General features: G+C 31.6%; 2 protein-coding genes across 3 annotated transcripts in view; one reads left to right on the top strand and one right to left on the bottom strand.

Annotated features, from left to right (window-relative positions):
* LOC140670927 (b(0,+)-type amino acid transporter 1) overlaps window positions 1–16,644 on the top strand; it is a 32,185-nt gene extending 15,541 nt beyond the window's left edge. The window contains exons 1-5 of one of the 2 annotated variants that reach the window (XM_072901806.1): window positions 8,760–8,919; window positions 13,268–14,376; window positions 14,623–14,836; window positions 15,051–15,356; window positions 16,201–16,644. In XM_072901806.1, coding sequence (XP_072757907.1) covers window positions 8,775–8,919; window positions 13,268–14,376; window positions 14,623–14,836; window positions 15,051–15,356; window positions 16,201–16,265 — 1,839 coding nt within the window. In that variant the 5' untranslated portion in view covers window positions 8,760–8,774 and the 3' untranslated portion in view covers window positions 16,266–16,644. Of the gene's footprint in view, window positions 1–8,759; window positions 8,920–13,267; window positions 14,377–14,622; window positions 14,837–15,050; window positions 15,357–16,200 lie in introns of those variants that run through there. The other variant, XM_072901808.1, reaches the window with a different exon arrangement.
* A 165-nt stretch (window positions 16,645–16,809) lies between these two features.
* LOC140670928 (uncharacterized) lies at window positions 16,810–17,873 on the bottom strand. The gene is made up of 2 exons (XM_072901809.1): window positions 17,673–17,873; window positions 16,810–17,477 (listed from the first exon to the last, which is right to left on the bottom strand). The coding sequence occupies exon 2, from the start codon at window positions 17,456–17,458 to the stop codon at window positions 16,964–16,966; it is 495 nt and encodes a 164-aa protein (XP_072757910.1). The 5' UTR covers window positions 17,459–17,477; window positions 17,673–17,873; the 3' UTR covers window positions 16,810–16,963.
* Window positions 17,874–20,666: the final 2,793 nt, after the last annotated feature.

Genomic DNA, 20,666 nt, shown 5'->3' with positions numbered 1-20,666 from the left:
ATTTTAGTGTTTAAAAAATGCATGATTTAACGATGTGACACGTTACTCATCTTTATATAATTAACTAAAATAAAAATATTTGATTTAGTTTTATTTTATAGGATATTTTTGAGAAAAAAATAACTTGAAAAACAAGAAAGTAATATCATTTTAAATATTAATATAAATATTTTAATTGTGCTGACACTTTGTCATTTCTTGAAGATCAAAAAAATATTAATTGTTTAAATTCTTTCATTAAGTTCAGTATCCCTCCTCCGCCAAAGTATTTCTTTTTTACTTAAAAAAATTCAAGTTATTCGGTCCATTAGTTTTCAAGATATCTCTCACATCAACTTTGAAAATAGTTTTGAAAAATACGCCATTAAAGTTTTACAGGCCCATTTAAAGGTACGCGCGCTATTTTCCTCAAAGTCTTATAACTCCGTCAGTTTTGCAAATTCTTCAATAAAACTTGAAAAATATGTTCTTCAGACATTATACTTTCAGAAAATGTAAATAAAAATAAATTTATGATTCTTTAAAGTAAATTGAGCGAATTTAATTGTACGAATGCAAATGTAAAATTATCTTTTGCTAATTATTATCATTTCTGTCGTCATATGTAATATGTAGTAATCTTATTGTATTATTATATTTATTGTTTACACGTACGTTAATATTATACACTCCCTCGCTTTACATGAAAGCGCCACTACGGCGAGTTGGCAATTACATTACGATGGCATTAATAAAATTTCGAATGGTGCAATGGTGCGACAGATGAATTACGAAGTAGCGCACAAGTAAAATCAGTTTGCGGTGCCAAGTGAACAAATATGCTGCCGAAAGTGTAAGACAGTGAGTTTGCCAAGGGCGATAATTTATTGTCACGTTGATGCATTAGTATGATTAAATATCGAATAAAGTTGTTAAAATGATATTTACAGCGAGATGTCTACAACAGCCTTTTCATGCATTGTTTGCGGACTAATTTACTTCTTTATCGAACAAACATAAAAAACAAATTAAGACTTAAATGTTATAAAAATATTAAATAAATAATAATTAGAGCATTACATAATAATTCTACAATCATGTAATATGAATGTATAATTAATTTATAGAAAAATTATAGATAATATTTACAAACTTATCTATTTGAATTATAAAAATATTGACAGATCGGCTATAGAAATTGCTTATATGGTATACAGTCATAGCCAAAAGTATTGGGCACCCTTAAATTTTTCGTATTTCTTATTTTGTTTATAGTATACAAATACTAAAAATATTAAAAAATTTGTAAAAACTATCGATATCAATAGATAATGTACTGATAACACATTAAAGTTGCTATTGGTAATTTTTAAGTAAAAAATTTTTGTATTTTTTTTGTTTTTTGTTCTTTAAAAAAAAACATTGTTTTGTTTCTTAAAATTTTATTGTATTTTTAACACTACAGCTCGGTAAAAAAAATTTCTCGAAAAATTTAAGTCAAATTCCATAAAGTACAACATTTTGCCTGCAAAATGTATTTTTTTAAACTTTTCTACAATTTTTTTGGCCGAGATGCATAATTTTGAAACTAAACTTGTGTATTTTTCAGACATGTTGATATTCGAAAAATTGCAGCGAAAAATTATTGCAAACGAAAAATTAAAAACAATTTTAAAGCTTGAAATTTCAGCTAAAGTGCTATCGATAGTTTTCTAAAATTTTTTAATCTTTTTAATATTTATATACTATTAACAAAATAAGAAATAGGAAAATTTAAGGGTGGCTAATACTTTTGGCCATGACTGTAAATTGAAAGAGTGCGGTCTGATTAATTCAAACTGCTATCACTCAATTTTTAAATTGCATTTAATCGTATAAATCTAGTAGTTGCACGCGCGCGTAATCCAAACTTTTTAATTTAAAAACTCTTTTTCATTTTTTTAGTCTTGCATTTTCTGTGAAAAAATGTTCTAAGCTATATATATTTAACTGATAATAAGCTATATTATACATAGGAATTATGTAATATAAATTAATTATTCATATACATACAGATATATATATATATATATATATGTATATATAGGTGGACTATTTTAATCCATCCAGTCGAATATCTCAAAAACCAAGCCCGGGAGAGAAAAATATTTCAGACAAAAAGTTGTATGGTTTCGAGGGGGCCATAAGATGGTACCATTGGTTTGACCTTGAAAAATCATTTGAAGGTCACGTGAAGGTCACTTCGTTTTTTAAATGGAACACCTTATATATTTTTACATATTCTTGTAGCTCATCTCGAGAGCTTTCCAAAACACTTATGACAAAGTATTTTTCATTAAGTATTTTTTGAGTTATAAGGCTTCAAAGTTGCAGTATTTTGACATAAAATACAAGATATCTCATAAAATATTCATTTTTTGATTATCTTACTCTAATACTTTTATACACAGAATAACGAGACGAATCAATTGGTATAATTAAAATACATAATTATGTTAAAGTAAAAATCTGAATTTGCAACTACAGTTACACATTTTTACTTTAACATAACTATGTGTTTTCTTTATACCAATTGATTCGTCTCATTATTCTGTGCATAAAAGATAAGATTATTAAGATAAGATAATCAAAAAATGAATATTTTACGAGATATCTTGTATTTTATGTCAAAATACTGCAACTTTGAAGCTTTATAACTCAAAAAATACTTAATGAAAAATACTTTGTCATAAGTGTTTTGGAAAGCTCTCGAGATGAGCTACAAGAATATGTAAAAATATATAGGATATTCCATTTAAAAAACTTGAAGTGACCTTCACGTGACCTTCAAATGACTTTTCAAGGTCAAACCAATGGTACCATCTTATGGCCCTCTCGAAACCATACAACTTTTGTTTGAAATATATTTCTCCCGGGCTTGGTTTTCGAGATATTCGACTGGATGGATTAAAATGGTCCACCCTGTTATGACATATATGACATATAAGACATATAATTTATAATTGCTTTTTTAACAAGTTGGAGAGTCATATATATTAAATATCATAGAGCTTAGCTATTTTAATTACAGTAATAATTACAATGATAGAAGACTTAATAAAACATTAATTATCTGTTAGACGGGAGTTTATTTTACTTTTGCCATATATTATTACAAAATTAATTAGTTAAAGATCCACTAATTAATTAATTGAGAAGAACTAATAACTTTAATTAAAGTAAAAATTAGATGAATAATTTTATCTTATTTCATTTTTATTTCTATTTTCCACGAAAAATTCTCTCTCTCTCTCTCTCTCTCTCTCTCTCTCTCCCCCTCTCTCTCTCTCCCTCTCTCCCTTTCCCTCTCCCTCTCTCCCTCTCCTTCTCTCTCTCTCCCTCTCTCTCTCTCCTCTCTTTCCCCTCTCCCTCTCTCCCTCCATCCCTCTCTCTCTCAACTCCTGCCTCCCTCCCTCTCCTCTCTCTCCCTCTCTCACCCCCTTTTCTTCCCCTCATCTCCTCTCCCTTTCTCTCTCCCTTACACCCCTCTTTCTCTCCCCCCTTCCCCTCTCTCTTCCCCTCTCTCTCCCCCTTCTCTCTCCCCCTCTCTCAACCCTCTCTCAACCCTCTCTCAACCCTCTCTCTCTCTTGGTAGAATTTCAAGGAATTTTAATCAGCTTTGCAATGTTTAATAACAAATGGCCGATTACAACTAAAGGATACTTAATTGATTAATTATGCAATAAATATCTGATATACTTACACAAATTAAATTTACAATTATTTATTATCACACGAAATAATCAAATTTTTGAATTCTGCACAAGAATTTATTAATTACCTAAGATCCCAAGTAGCACATATTCGTTTCAAAAACGTTTCACAAATGTTTCTGCGAAACGTTTTAGAACCGGCTTTTGAAAACGCTTCTAATTGGTTAAAATGTCCATTTAAAAAACTTAAGGGAAACAACATTTTCTAACAAAAAAAATCGTTTAAGAAACTGTCAAAATATGGTTTTTTTCTTTTATTTGTGAAAAATTTGTTTATCCACAGATTCAATAAAATAATGCATATATGGATATAATCCATCTACTTTCATCATGTTCTGAATCTCTTGTCGAGATTACATCACAAGTCAAACTGACAGAAAAGACACAATTTAAATTATATTTTTAGTACCTGTTCTTTTAGGCTTTATATACATGTTATGAAAACTTGAATACGAGTTATAGTTAAGTCTGAACACGCTACGTAACGGCAAACAAAGGAACACGTATATTATAAAATAGATCTTTTTTGTCTTGTCGAAAAAATGATCAAAAAGATATCTTCTCGTCGACTAAAATTAATTATAGCTTTTAGAAGACATATTTTTAAAAATTATTTTTTTTTGTAGGTAGGAAGATATTCTTTTAGACATCTTTTAGCCTTGTCAGAAAGATAACTTAAAAAAGACATCTTTTCGTCATTTTTTAATTTTCTGTGCTATCTGGGGATTGTTTTAATAAGTACAGTCTTAATAATGTGTATATATATATAATTTTGAATTAAAAAATTAATTTTTGTTCTATTTACAGAAACGTAAAAAATACGTTTCTTAAACCATGATTTTAAAAATGTTTCTGTTGAAACGTTTCTTTTTGGTGCTTGACGGTTAAAAAATATTGGATACGTTTAGAAAACGAACATGTGCTACCTGGGATATTACTCGTTATGATAAGCTAATGTTATAAGCTTATTGCTAAAAATTTCTAGTAACGTGTAATTTATGTAATTATGTAAAAAGAAAAATATATATTGTGTGCGCGTGTGTATGTGTATATATTTATTTATTTATTTTTTGTTTTGCTCGACAATATGTAAGTATATTATTATTACATAGCATTAATATTATATTATTTTTTTTTTTTTTGTAAATTTGAAAGAAGGACCGAAAAGAAGCTTATCTTTACTAAGCCTTTTGGAAAAATATTTCTTTTGAAATAACTGTCTATATTGCCTCCCTTTCTCGCAAGGACGACCTTTTCCAAAAAGTATATGCTTGTTTATTCGTCTGCCGATAAAAAAGACGCTCCTTTATTAGATTAGTTTTTTAAGCTGATTCCAAAAAATCGATAAGTGCTGTCGTTCCCCATATTTTAGAAGACCATCCGCGTATAAAAGAGGATTCAAACCTTTTAAGAAATTATAAAGAACTACAAATTTTTATATTAATTTATTTTTACATATAATTGCTTATATTTTTTATAACATATTATATTAATATAAAGTTTTATGTGCAATTCCGCTTGACAGTTTTTTATAAAAAAAGTATTAATAAAAACCTTAGTCTCTTGTTTAAATTTGAATGATCTATTTGAATAAAATTTTATCTCGATATAATTAAAACAAAATTAAGCAATGAAGAGCTAAAGCGGATGTGAAATAATTTCCAAACAATAATTCAATTAATTATTCATTTTATTCCAAGCGTTTTGGAGTCCTTTCGAGCCTTCTTAATTTTGTTTTAATTATATTATTTAATATTGAAAGCTTTTAATTTAGTTATCTTATTTCGGTACTTAATTTCCAGGATATATGTAATGAAAATTAAATTGCACAAAACGAGAAACTTTCTGCCATACATCTATAACTGAAAGATCAACTTATCTTTCAATTTTCATAGAATCATCCGTTTTCTATGGAACCGCGCATACATATGATCATCACATTAAACGCGTTTTAAATGATGTGGCAAATGATGTTGACGTAATCAACTCCCATTTTACACTCGATGGTCATCCATATTTCGTGATATCGCGCAATTACTTAGGGGTTCGGATGTTTATATATTATATGTTTGTATACCCGTGCGCATAAAATCTTAAATATCTAGAATGCATATTGTTCGGGCGCTTTATTGGCATGAGAGCGGTTAGTGTCGGAGGGGATTTTCACATTTTTGGACCATGCGACTAAAATACAGCAGCTGTCATTCGAAATAATCAAGTCAGATTAAGTCGAGCGAACTGCTACGTGACCAAACCGGTGAGGACCAAAATCATCGCTCAGAAATACACACGAGCGTGTGCTGCGAAAGTAGACAGATTTCATGATTCTCGGTAGTGACCTCAATAAAGTTCAGTCAATCTCCGTTGATGGCAAATTAAATATATTTCCACGTAATTTACACTACGCAAAAAAAAATTAAAGGTCACTTTCTTCCATATAAGAAAGGCCAATTTTCAAGAAACTGCAATCTTCTTTAAAATTAATTGGAATAAGATCAATAAAAAAGCGTTTTAAAGCCTAAAGTGTCTAGTTTTAGAATCGATAGATGAATTTCAATTCTTTCTATTTGCTACGAAATATTATTAACATTTAAAAGACATAATTATGTTAAAGTAAAAATGTGTAACTGCTAGTTGCAAATTCAGATTTTTTTCTTAAAGATTTCTTAACTATGTGTTTTAATTATGCCAATTGATTTGTCTCATTATTCTGTACATAAAAGTATTAGGGTAAGATAATCGAAAAATGAATATTTTACGAAATATCTTGTATTTTATGTCAAAATATTGCAAATTTGAAGCCTTATAACTCGAAAAGTGTTTAATGAAAAAATAATTTATCATAGTGTTTTGGAAAACTCGAGATAAGCTACAAGAATATGCAAAAATATATAGGGTGTTTCATTTAAGAAATTCAAAATGACCTTCACGTGACCTTCATGTGACTCTTCAAAGTCAAACTAATGGCACCATCTTATATCCCCCTAGAAACCATACAACTTTTGTTTGAAACATTTTTCTCAGAGACGTTTCGTTTTTGAGATATTTGACCCATACTTTTCATACCGGTCCCATACTTTTCATACACCCTGTATAAATACTAAAAAAATTAAAAAATTTTTAAAAACTATTGATAGCACTTTAAAGCTGAAATTTCAAGCTTCAAAATGTTTTTTTAATTTTTCGCCGAGTATCGACATGTCTGAAAAACACAGATTCAGTTTCAAAATTATGTATCTCGGGAAAAAAAAACTGTAGAAAAGTTTAAAAAAAGCACTTTGTATGCAAAATGTTGTAGTTTATGGAACTTGACTTAAATTTGTCGAGAGAAATTTTTTTACCGAATTGCAGAATGTCAAAAATACAATAAAATATTAAGAAACAAACAATGTTCTTTTTTAAAGTTTTCAAAACAAGGAAAATACAAAAATTTTTTTAATTACTGATAGCAACTTTAATGCGTTATCAGTACATTAAAAATTTTTTGAAATAGAAAGAATTGAAATTCATTTAAAGGTTCCAAAACTAGAAACTTGAAACTTTGAAACACCTTTATTGATCTTATTCCGATTATTTTTAAGAAAGTTGCAAATATTTGAAAATTGACCATTTTTATATGGAAGAAAGTGGCCCTTGAATTTTTTTTATTGTGTATTTTCGCGAATATTAATTGCACATTTTATATTTACAATAAAGTTATTGGTCCGTATTCCGAGTTCACATTTATCGCTAAATGTGCCTCTAAAAGTTTTTACACATGTGTTTGTATATGGGGTGTCCCATTTTAATTCCTCCAGTGAAATATCTCGAAAAGTAAGCGTTGCCAAAAAAAAGTTTCAAACAAAAGTTTTAGGATTTCGAGGGGGCCGTAACATGGTACCATTGGTTTGATCTTGAATTTTTATTTGAAGGTCATGTGAAGGTCACGTCGATTTTTTTAAATGGAATACCCTATATATTATTGCATATTCTTGTAGCTTATCTCGAGAGTTTTCCAAAACACTATGATAAATTATTTTTTCATTAAACACTTTTCGAGTTATAAGGCTTCAAATTTGCAATATTTTGACATAAAATACAAGATATCTCGTAAAATATTCATTTTTCGATTATCTTACCTTAATACTTTTATGCACAGAATAATGAGACGAATCAAGTGGTGTAATTAAAACACATAATTATGTTAAAGTAAAAATGTGTAACTGCTAGTTGCAAATTCAGATTTTTTTCTTAAAGATAACTATGTGTTTTCTTTATACCAATTAATTCGTCTCATTATTCTGTGCATAAAAGATAAGATTATTAAGATAAGATAATCGAAAAATGAATATTTTACGAGATATCTTGTATTTTATGTCAAAATATTGCAACTTTGAAACCTTATAACTCGAAAAGTGTTTAATGAAAAACACATTTTATCATAGTGTTTTGGAAAGCTCTCGAAGTCAGCTACAAGAATATGTAACAAGAAATAGGGGGTGCCATTTAAAAAAATTGAAGTGACCTTCACGTGACCTTCAAATGACTCTTCAAGGTCAGATCAATGGTACCATCTTATGGCCCCCTCGAAACCATACAATTTTTACCTGAAACATTTTTCTCCCAGGCTTGATTTTCAAGATATTCGACTGGAGGAATTAATATGGGACACCCTGTATATTAGACGGGCCATTTTCTTCTAAGAAGAATTAAACTATGTAATATACCTATGTCAGACGCATTCGCTCAATCTGCTCGTGAATGAACAGAATTCGGCGTACGCGAGTCACGCAACGCGAAGTTCAGGAATGCCGAATATTTGCGTATCCGATGAGATCGATAATACCTAGCGAGGTCACCTTGAGGAAAGAGAGAAGCGCATACCCCCGTGCCATTAGTGCCATATGACCGGCGAATTTCGCGCGCATTTCTCGTTATTTATCTCGGTGAAAGAGGAGCCGGTGCTTTGCTGGCGTGCCGCCACGCGAACTATTACGGTTGCAGGTCGCGGTTACGGCGACTCGATAATAATAATGCGATATAATCATTTTGTCACGTGGGAATATGCGCGGTGGGATTGGCCGGCGCAAGTCACCATTTAGCGTCCCAGTCACGAAAGGGATGCGGCACGAGCCGGTTAGTTTTCTTGTCGCGCGTCCACTCTCGAGTGATTATTCGCATCCGTCGATTTGCTCGTTTACGACACCCGGTATGGCAAATTTATTACGCCACGTTAATATCAAACATAAAGTTTGTTAAAATATAATTGCATAACGAGAAGACTTTAAGTTCAAACACTAGTCGGTAAAAAAAAAGTGTTGCAACGTTGTCTCTCTAAGAAATCGTTGAAGCAAGTGTATTACTTATATCATACTTGCTTGATTTGAAAAATATTATAATCTACGTTTAAAATAAAATACCGCAAATATAATCTTAATATCGATATTGTGTTAATTTAATAAATAAAGTAATCGCGCAGCAGAGAACAGTGACTCTAGGCGAATTAGTGAAAATTGTTTTTTATCTAGAATTATTTATTTAATGTGTAATAATACAATTATATTTAATTTGTAATAATATTTTGTGAATATTTCTCAAATATTTGCTGGGATATTTATAATAAATATCTTTATGATTTAAGATTACAAAAATATTTAAGAAATATTTTAATAAATATTTACACTTATAATATTCAAATAATTATAAATATTTCGTATATATTTTATAAATATTATGTGCTATCTGGGGCTCTCATCGCACGCGTAATAAAATAATCAATAACAATAGATTCCTCAATTATCAGAGTACTGTAAATAAAATTGCAACAGATTGTATAAAATGATTCGTCTTGTTAATCTCGTAAAAGATTCACACTGCAACATTAATCGATAGCCTCTGAAAGATCAGAGTCAAAAGTAGTTCGCGTTTATGTAAGGGGAGTGGCGGAATTCGGAATTATTTCGAGCCCGGCATGTCGCGCGCGAATTATACACGAGGGCAGACCACGTGGTCCAAATCCACCTCGCCGGGCGGCTCTAAACTTAGGAACCTGCACAAACTGAGCGTAACAAGTCTATTCGGTTTCTTCCGGGCGTTTTCTACAATTTCGTCTCTTGCTCAAATCTCTGTCTATAAACATGCGAAAATTGGTTGGTCTTCCAATAAAAATTCGACAATTCGCAGAATTCATTAACTTTTTAATCGAAGGGGCGTACCCAAGGGAAGGCTTATTGTTAGCAAAGGACTGTAGTCTCTCCCGAAAATTTGAGAATTATTTTTCGAAAAATAAAGTTTTTCTTAAGGCGTTTTAAAATATACCTTACTTTTTATTTTGAAGTTATATAAATTATGTCTTAACACAATTTAAATAAGAATTTTCTTAACAATTACTTTGTACTTGTATTAAAAATGTTGTATTTTTTTTATTAATACAGTATGTGGTTTTTTAATAAGTATTGTTTTTTGTATTTGATAATGGGATTTTTTTAAAATGATTATTTCTTTATTCGCAAATTACAAATGTATACACTGGCATGCCCGCCTAACATATATATAATATATACATATATAATATGTACAACCTTGGTCAAAAGTATTAGGCACCATTAAATTTTCCGTATTTCTTATTTTGTTAATAGTATTTATATACTAAAAAGATAAAATATTTTAAAAAACTATTGATAGCTCAAATTTCAAGCTTTAAAATAGTTTTTTTAATTTTTCGCCAAGTATCGACATGTCTGAAAAATACAGATTTATAGTTTCAAAATTATGTATCTCGACCAAAAAAATTTAAAAAAAGCATTTTGTAGGCAAAATGTAGTTTATGGAACTTGACTTAAATTTTTTGAAAGAAATTTTTGTATCGAGCTGCCAAGTGTTAAAAATACCAATTTTAAAAGAAAACAAAATGTTTTTTAAAGTACAGAACAAAGAAAGTACAAAAATTTTTTTAATTACCGATAGCAACCTTAATGCGTTATCAGTACATTAAAAATTTTTTGTATATTTTCCTTATTTTGTGCTTTAAAAAAGAATTGTTTTGTTTCTTAAAATTTTATTGTATTTTTAACACTCTGCAGGTCGGTAAAAAAATTTCCTTCGACAAATTTAAGTCAAAGTTCCATAAACTACAACATTTTGCCTACAAAATGCTTTTTTTAAACTTTCCTAAATTTTTTTTTGCCCGAGATACATAATTTTGAAACTGAATCTGTGTTTTTCAGACATGTTGTCGATACTCGGCGAAAAATTAAAAAAACATTTTGAAGCTTGAAATTTCAGCTTTAACCCTTTGAGTCACGAATTTTTCTAATTGTCAGTATTTTATAAAATTTGGTATATAAGGATTTTTGGGGTCGTTGATTACAAATCCGTTGTCAGATTTTCAAAATTCAAGATGACGGATCCAATATGGCAGACGAAATTTTACTTCCGCCATATTGGATCCCTATATTAAATTTTGGAAATTAAATTTTTTTTCTTTAGATTAGATTCTGCGATCTAAAAAAACCTTCAGAGAAAAAATTTAAAAAAGAATACAACTTCAATTTAGAATACAACTTCAATTTAGAACAGAAAATATTGTTTTTTTATATATTTTTTATCAAAAAAAGAAGGATTTAACAAAACCAACATGGTGGAAAATTCTAAAAAAATTCTGAAAAATACTTTAGAGTGTACTAAGATTATAAAAAAATTACCGTATTTATTGTCATAATAGATTAGTCGAAAATGCATTTTTTCATAAAAAAGTACTAAGTTTGACTGTTTATATATGGTATTTTTGCAATTAACAATTAATGACTGTTCATATTTTTTTTACACTTATTGCTGTTCTAGAGACTCTGTAAAAACAAAAAATCCGGTATTTGTTGATAAAAAAGTAGTTAAAATAATAAAAAACTACGAAAAAAGTGGGTCTCTGGGTGACCCGCTGTGACTCAAAGGGTTAAAGTGTTATCGATAGTTTTTTAATCTTTTTAGTATTTATATACTATTAACAAAATAAGAAATACGAAAAATTTAAAGATGCCTAATACTTTTGACCATGGCTGTATATATATATATATTTATATATATATATATATATTTTTTTTTTTTTTCTTTAAACAGTTATAAAACACCCTTTTCTGAAAAAATTTTGGAGGTGCCTTTGTTTTCTTTCTCTAACTACGTGATGTTCTCGTACGTGACCCATGTGGATATATTTGTTTTATTGCGTTCGTCGAACTTTCGTGTGCACGCCTGTCGGCGAACATTATCGATTACACGTTATAAAGCATCACTACCTATCTAAATCGCACTACCCTATCGCAGTGTTTTCCAAATGAATATTCCTCGGAATACTAGTACTGAATGAAAATAGCATTTTTCGCAAACCATCGTCCAATACTCTTAGATAAATAGGATTCATCCTATCATCAACTCGGTTTCTGGCCTAATTTTAGGACTTCGCTAAAAGGTCATGATTGGAATAAAATTGCAATAAGCTTTTGTGGTCGAAATAAATTGCAAAACACTTTTATCTTGAATTGTATTCCATTATGAAAGAGTATGAACAAAGTACCGTATTAATCAAATCGCAATATGTGCTTCGTCCAATTTCCCTTACTTATATATTGTATTCCAGAAAATTGGAAGAGGCCGACCACAAATATTATTTGAGAAAAAACTTATAGAAATAAATATTGTTGACGTTAATACATTGTTTGCGATCCTTAATTTCGAGAATTTTTAGAAAACATATATTTCCTTAATCGAATCGCTCTACTATTTTATAAAATTAATTATGATCCATTGCTGCTTCAAGAAACAGCAAGAAAAGTTTATTGTTTGAAACTTTGACAGAATAAGTATATTATTTTGTTTTTCGTCTTTTTTTAACATGAAGAAATTTAATCAAGCAAAAGAGGTTTTAAGAATGCCTGAAAAATTCAATCTTAAAAATACATCTCAAACGTTAACTACTTTACTTGAGCAAAGTAGCGTTAATTAAGAAAATAATCAAATTATATTACTTGTCAAAATAATTCTACGAGAACGAAGTTATGTTTCTGCCAAAATAAACAAGGATTAATAGAGTTTAACTTTGATTAATTTTAACTTTATATAAACAATTGTAGCTTTGAGAATATAATTTATTTTAATAGAAAATACATAGTTTATAATTAATTTTAATGAATTATGATACATGGAGATATAATCATACATAATAAATTTAATTAGTACTTTTAAATAGATACTTCAATTCTTGATTACTAATTATTTAGTGTATATATAATTTATTGTTTACTTTTTAAATAAAACTATTTTTCAATTATCATCAACTTGTTGGTTGTACTCTTGATTAAAATTTACGCTTTATTAATTCCCAGTGATATATTCAATCTTTATTTATTTAACGTTCATTTAACATATATAAATATGTTGAATTATTATACTGTAGCACCGTTTTTGTAAAGTCCTTTTCAAAGGCAAGAAATAAATAAATATCTATCTAGAAATAAACAGAGAGACTACCTGATAAATTATAAAAGATTTATTATTCTTTCTAGCTACCGTGGGACATGATCCGCAAGCGAGCAACAGCAGTCAACCGCAGCTGCAACAACAGCAGCTACAATCTGGAGGTTGGCTGGGGGGTAGTGTCAGTGACACTGGCAGCGGACTGGTCTGCCGATCGTCAGGCAAATCGATCAATGGCAGCAGCAAGCCGTCGTTGTGTCATCATCCTCAACAACAGCAACAGCAGCAACAACAGCAAGGCCAATCTGGGGGTGTGGGGGATGACGAAGACGGGGGTGGAGGGGGCGGAGGGCTGGAGGGGACGGACGCAGAGGCGAACGACGCTGTTCACCTCAAGAGACGGGTGGGACTCGTCAGTGGGGTGGCTCTAATCGTCGGCACGATGATCGGCTCCGGGATCTTCGTGTCGCCGTCGGGTCTGCTGTTGCGTACCGGCAGTGTCGGCATCAGTTTCGTCGTGTGGACCGCATGCGGTCTACTGAGCCTGTGCGGCGCCCTCGCCTACGCCGAGCTGGGCACCATGAACACAAGCAGCGGTGCCGAATACGCGTATTTCATGGACGCGTTCGGTGCGCCGCCTGCTTTCCTCTTCTCCTGGGTGTCTACCCTGGTGCTCAAGCCGTCGCAAATGGCGATCATCTGCCTGTCGTTCGCTCAATACACTGTCGAGGCGTTTACCGTCGATTGCGAACCACCCGATCAGGTGGTCAAGGTCGTCGCCCTGCTGGCGATCGTCTTGATACTCTTGATCAACTGCTACAGCGTCAATCTGGCCACCGGCGTGCAAAATGCCTTCACCGCCGCTAAGCTGATGGCAATACTCGTGGTAATTGCTGGCGGTTCGTACAAATTGATACAGGGTAATACGCAACATTTGCAAGCGGCATTCAACACTATCGACGGCAGTACTATCAACTTTGGCCGTCTCGCCACCGCTTTCTACACTGGCCTGTGGGCTTACGACGGCTGGAACAATCTCAACTACGTGACCGAAGAGATCAAGAACCCTTCCAAGAACCTGCCCAGGTCCATCATGATCGGTATACCGCTCGTCACGCTTTGCTACGCGCTGATCAACGTATCTTACCTGGCAGTCATGTCACCATCGGAAATGATCGAGAGCGAAGCTGTGGCAGTAGTAAGCATTGAGTGTTGATGAGAAAAGATATTCAAAAAAAAAATCTTTAGAAGCTCAGAAAAAAGATGTGTTCTCCAGTTCTCTTCGATATCGCTTTAGAAATTGAATCAATAGATATAGAATAATATAAAAATAAGCTTAACAAATCCGAGACGTACTAGAGGATAGATATTATCTTGCCAATTCGTTGTCACATTTCAACTTTGATTATTCCAACTCCGAGTTAAGATCTTCTTCATTTTGCAGACGTTCGGTAATCGGATACTAGGCGTGATGGCGTGGCTGATGCCGCTTTCCGTAGCGATTAGCACATTCGGATCCGCTAACGGCACCCTATTCGCCGCGGGCAGGCTTTGTTTTGCTGCGTCGCGAGAGGGTCATTTACTCAATTGCTTGAGTTACGTGCATGTGCGACGCTTCACTCCTGCTCCAGGTCTCATCTTCCATTCCCTCGTAGCAGGTATGCGAGTCTCATTATCCTAAACTCTTTTTCAGATCGTTTCTTACCGACGTTTGAATATCCTAATTAATTTTTCAATCCTTCAGAACCTCAGTATTATTGAGATTTTACTTTATATAACATAAGTACGTTGTATTTTTTCCAAGGTGAAATTATCGACTGTTTTGACTTCAAGGTATCTAGACGCATTAAAGCCAAGTCATTGATTTCGCAGGCGCGATGATTCTCTCTGGCAATATCGACTCGTTGATTGATTTCTTCTCGTTCACTGCATGGATATTCTATGGCGGCGCAATGGTTGCTCTATTGGTGATGCGAAGGACCAGACCGAACCATCCGCGACCGTACAAATGTCCGCTAGTGATACCTGTGCTTGTGCTGATCATTTCTGCATATCTCATAGTGGCGCCAATTATCGATAAGCCGCAGATTGAGTACCTGTACGCGGCCGGCTTTATCAGCGCAGGCATGCTCGTCTACCTCCCGTTTGTAAAGTTTGGATATGTGCCCAAATTCATGGGTAAGTATACGCTACACGGTTAAAATAAAGTTCGAGCCGCGAGTTTATACACGCCAGACATTTCACAATGTAGAGCGTTTTGTATCAATTATTGTCTAATTGTAAACTCTGAAATAAAATTTCAAAAAAAAATAGAAATATTTGTCGGTAATTAAAATTCCAAGTCTCAAATTAAAAAATTTTAAATATAAAAAGTTTGAAATTAAACTCAACAAGAAAGTCTAAAGAATTCTTATAAAAATCTCAGATGAACATTAAGGGGATGCTGGATTATCGACCGAGTTCTAACCTAACAAAAAATATATTTGCTTAATATAAAAGTTGCAATTTATATACATAAAATAAAATAGGTTCTTCAGGGTCAGAATTGCATGAAAGAATATTTATGAACTTTTAGAAATGAGTTTAGAAGCCTAGATAAAACAAATTTCGTTACAGAAAATGTTGTTGCCGTAAAACATTTTCTATAACGAAATTTGTTTTATCTAGACTTCTAAACTCATTTCTAAAAGTTCATAAATATTCTTTCATGCAATTCTGACCCTGAAGAACCTATTTTATTTTATGTATATAAATTGCAACTTTTATATTAAGCAAATATATTTTTTGTTAGGTTAGAACTCGGTCGGTAATCCAGCATCCCCTTAAAGCATAAAAAATGACAGATATATATATTAAAATTTTAAAAAGAAAAATATTTTTAAATTTTAAAAAATTGCAGAGGTTGAAATTCTCACTAAAAAATAATTTAATATTCAAAATATCTTTCATTATTCTATTGTACTTCTGCATGCCTTAAAATTTCCTGTTGAATGTTCATGTCTGTTTTTTTTTCCGATTGCAGAAGGTGTCAACGCTTTTCTGCAGATGTTATTAGAAGTGGCTCCGACGGCGGTTGCCTTCGACTGATTTCGAAAGGTACAATTCTCCAGATCAACATACAGTTCTCCAGGATGCCGAATCATTCCATTATGGCATTGCGCGAACTGTGTATACCTGAATAACCCTATTTTAAATACATACAGACAAGAGCGTTATATATCCTATATTACAAAGCTCAAGGCTGGCCCAAAAAAAAAAAAAAAAAGAATCCATAAAAAATATATATATTATATAAAAATATATTATTTTACTACTTGTTATTCTTCGTACATAGTATACAATATGCAAAAAAAAATGTTATTGTTAGACAATAGATAGTTGATGTTGTAACAAGACAGCAATGAATCAACAGAAAATATTTTAATGTTTATAGTTACAAATTGGCCTTTCTTTTTCTTTGTACATCCTTTTCTCTTCCCAAGATGCTATATAATTGTTATATATCATCTTTAACTCTCAAATGTTTCAATATGTATAATTAATTGTTCCTTAAGCTATATTTTTAAGAATTAATTTAATATACATATAATTTAGTTTCAAGTATCTAATTAAAAACTCAATTAACAAAGGAAGTTTCAATAATTACAAATACAGTCAACTCCTTTTTATTCTCCTAATTATATTGTTTTACACATTATTTAAATCTAAAACAAGACTCCTTAATACTCTAATCTTTTTAGTAAATTTACAAAGGATGTTTCAAATATTTACCAATAAATTTAGTTCTATTTAGGCAAGGTACCCTTTGGTACTTTTCCGTAAACGCCTAAGATGCCACTATCTTTCTTGCGCACTTTCTTGGAATTTTTCTTTGATTTAAGCAAACTACTTGTAAGTCCAGATATATGTTTTTCTTCCTTCTTCTTTTCCTTCTCTATCATTCGACTTTTCTTTAATGTTTTGTAATTCGTTCTTCTATTCTTAGGAGCTATCGCACCTAAACTAATGGCAAGCTCGACCTTTGCTTTTCTTGCCTTTGATTTCTTGAAACCGGACATACCAAATTTAATAACGTCATATCGCATCTTTTTCATCTCCTTTTCTTGTTGGTGCTTTAATTCAGCAGGTGTTTGCTTTGCTTTAGAATCCTTCTCTTTCTCATTATCGTTGTTTTCTATAGGTTTTAACTTCTTCTTTGGAGTTTCATAATTTACAAAGACGTAATCACTCGTTACATTTTTCTTGATTTGAGATCCACGCGTTGGTACAAAGTCCTCCATTTCTCTTTCAACCTCTTTTCTTCAATTGAAAAAAAAATATATTTATTATCAGAGAAATGATTTGCTTCAATTAACAATAAATAGGTTAGAACTAATTATTATAACCTGAAAAAATTCTAAGTCACAAAATTATAAAAAAAAAATATACATATATTATATATTTAAAAAAAAAGTATAAATTAGTGTTATCAATAATTATGGAATTTTAACTTACAATCACAACACTATACCAAAATATATACAATATTTCCTTTCAAAATAAGTTCAAATATGTCAGTCTCCAGTCATAGTATATACAGTATACAGTAGCGCAACTCTCTGTCGGTACCTTTAAAGTCACTAGATTACAAAGTACCGCCACAGTTAAGGGTCGAAAGGACCCACGGTGGAGACCTCATGCGGAGACTTCGGAACTACAAATTCTTTTCGACGATATTTCGGCTATAAATTAAGAAAGAATTATATTTAACAATAATATTCTTATTCAGAAGGATTTCTCGCAGCCCGCTAAAGAGCGATTTTTTGGAAAAAAGGCTTAAAATAAAATTTCATAAAATTGACATGAATAAGGTATACTGATCGTGAATGAAGTATACAGACCAGGTGCACCGATTGTAATTATTATAAATTTTTTAAAAGCCAAAATGCAAAATCTGACTCTTTAGCGGGGTAATAAACTTTACAAGGAATGTAGCAAAAAAAGTTTTATAAAGAAATATAACTTTTTCGAGGCAAAATATTACCGAATAGAATATTGTATCTGTACCTAAAGTGCAAGTGCAGCTAATTGTAAGAAATTGAGTTGGCAGCACCGCTTGCTAAGGAGAGACAATGAAAGACAATAATATCGTCTTTGTCTCTCTTAAAATGCAATGATGTTTGTACGTATACAGACATATACCAATACATTGAATAAGAATTCATTTCTCAACGTTGGTGACAGTGACGCTGGAATTTTCTCGTCGGTCCTGTCGACCCTTAAGGGTCTATCGGAAGCACTGTAGAGACTCCTATCGGCTGGCTGCGAATTACGAATTCGTTTTTGTCGTATTACAGCTAAAATTTAGAGAAAATCGCAATAAAATTATGATATTTTTAATCAGCAACATTGTCCGCAGGTTCGTAAAGAGCGATTTTTTGGAAAAAAGGTCGAAATAAAATTTCCAAAAATGTGCTGCTACCCGCGGATCGGGTGTAGCTGCTCCTTGAATTTGAATTAAATTTATTATAAATTTTTAAGAATCAAATTGCACAATCCGGCTCTTTACGAACCTTCTAATTTTTATAAAGAATATATTAAAAAAAATTCATAAAGAAATATAACTTTCGAAGCTGAAAACGAAAAATTAGAATATGGCTATCTACCTAAAATACAGCTAACGAATCGATGTTGGTAGCACTGTTTGCTAAGGAGAGACAATGAAAGACAACGTCGTCTTGGTCTCTCTTGAAATGTAATGATGTTTGTACGTATACAGACATACACCAATACATTGAATAACACCGAAAAGTATGTACAAAACTTATGTGTATGCGTCATCATTAGCAGGATGACAGTCACGTTGATTGGTTGAATTTAAAGCAATGTCACTCACACACGAGTTTTCTATAGTAGCCATATTATATATCTATCCCCTCCTTTTCTCTATCCTACTAATGTTGTACATATTTTTCGGGGTCACTTTTTAGCTCCGTAAAGTTAGCCGAACCACTTTGATTTTTTTATAATTAAAATTAACTAATCGTTTGGAAATCGTGTGGAGATGATCAGAAGTCTAATTAAAACGGTTGGAGGTTTATCGCTTTTTTTAATTAAATAATTAAAATTTTGATGTATAGTTTGCCGAACATTTGTATTTTTCGTCCAATCGAGTTAAACAAGAGTTTATTTGATGCAGAATCGTTAGGTGGTCACGAATAAATTCTTCACAACGTTTGGAGGTCCATAGTTTATCCGAAAAATGAAAAAAATCATGTGCGATAAAATTCCAAATTCTTTTAAGGCTCATTCACACTTTGACAGAAAAACAGAAAGTAGACAGCGGATGGAGTTCTGAAAAGCTCAAACCCCCGATTTTGCTGTCATCACGTATATTTACGTATTTTGATGCGCTAATTACGAAAATAATAGTGAAAGTTAACGACAATTTCATTTTCATGGTGAAAACCATAAAAAATCGTTAAAAAATGACGTCTTTTGGTTTTATTTTATCAAATACTGAAAATTTAGAAAAATGTTTTAAACAAAAGTTGTAGATCTCTCCGAAATATGCATTTTATATTCTATTCATTTTTACCATACAAGTGATAGTTTTCTAAAAAATCAAACTTAAAGATATATCTCATCACACTACAATATGGGGTGCATCCCGTTTGGACACGTTCAGATTGGATACTGCACGATTGGACACAGCATGATTGGACACTGAACTATTGGCCATTGCACGATTGGACATCGCTTGATTCAAAATTGTACAATTCCATATGAGTTTTTAATTTTTTACGCAAAACGAGGCCTATAATGTACGATTCTACATGGGTTTTCTACAAAATTTTACATTGAAACTTCTACGCAGTACTGTTAACCTTGGTACTTTCCACGCACTCAAATTTTGTTATTTGTTTTATGGGAGCGGGGCAGAGCCCCGCTCCTAATCGTGCAATGTCTAATCGTGCAGTGTCCAATCGTGCAGTGTTCAACTGTTTTCAATTTTTCACGCAAAACGAGGATCGTAGTGTGATGAGATATATTTTTAAGTTTAATTTTCTAGAAAACTATCACTTGTATGGTAAAAATGAATAAAACATAAAATGCATATTTCGGAGAGATCTACAACTTTTGTTTAAAACATTTTTCTAAATTTTCAGTATTCGATAAAATAAAACCAAAAGACGTCATTTTTTAACGATTTTTTATGGTTTTCACCATAAAAATGAAATTGTCGTTAACTTTCACTATTATTTTCGTAATCAGCGCATCAAAATACGTAAATATACGTGATGACAGCAAAATCGGGGGTTTGAGCTTTTCAGAACTCCATCCGCTGTCTACTTTCTGTTTTTCTGTCAAAGTGTGAATGAGCCTTAAAAGAATTTGGAATTTTATCGCACATGATTTTTTTCATTTTTCGGATAAACTATGGACCACCAAACGTTGTGAAGAATTTATTCGTGACCACCTAACCATTCTGCATCAAATAAACTCTTG

This window comes from Anoplolepis gracilipes, chromosome 11 (genome assembly GCF_047496725.1).
Source record: "Anoplolepis gracilipes chromosome 11, ASM4749672v1, whole genome shotgun sequence".
NCBI lineage: Eukaryota > Metazoa > Arthropoda > Insecta > Hymenoptera > Formicidae > Anoplolepis > Anoplolepis gracilipes.
The sequence above is the reverse complement of the archived record's forward strand: the minus strand, read 5'-3'. Positions and strand labels throughout refer to the sequence as shown.

Excerpts from the sequence above, each read along its gene's own strand:
- LOC140670928 (XM_072901809.1), bottom strand. The coding sequence starts at position 17,458 with ATGGAGGACTTTGTACCAACGCGTGGATCTCAAATCAAGAAAAATGTA.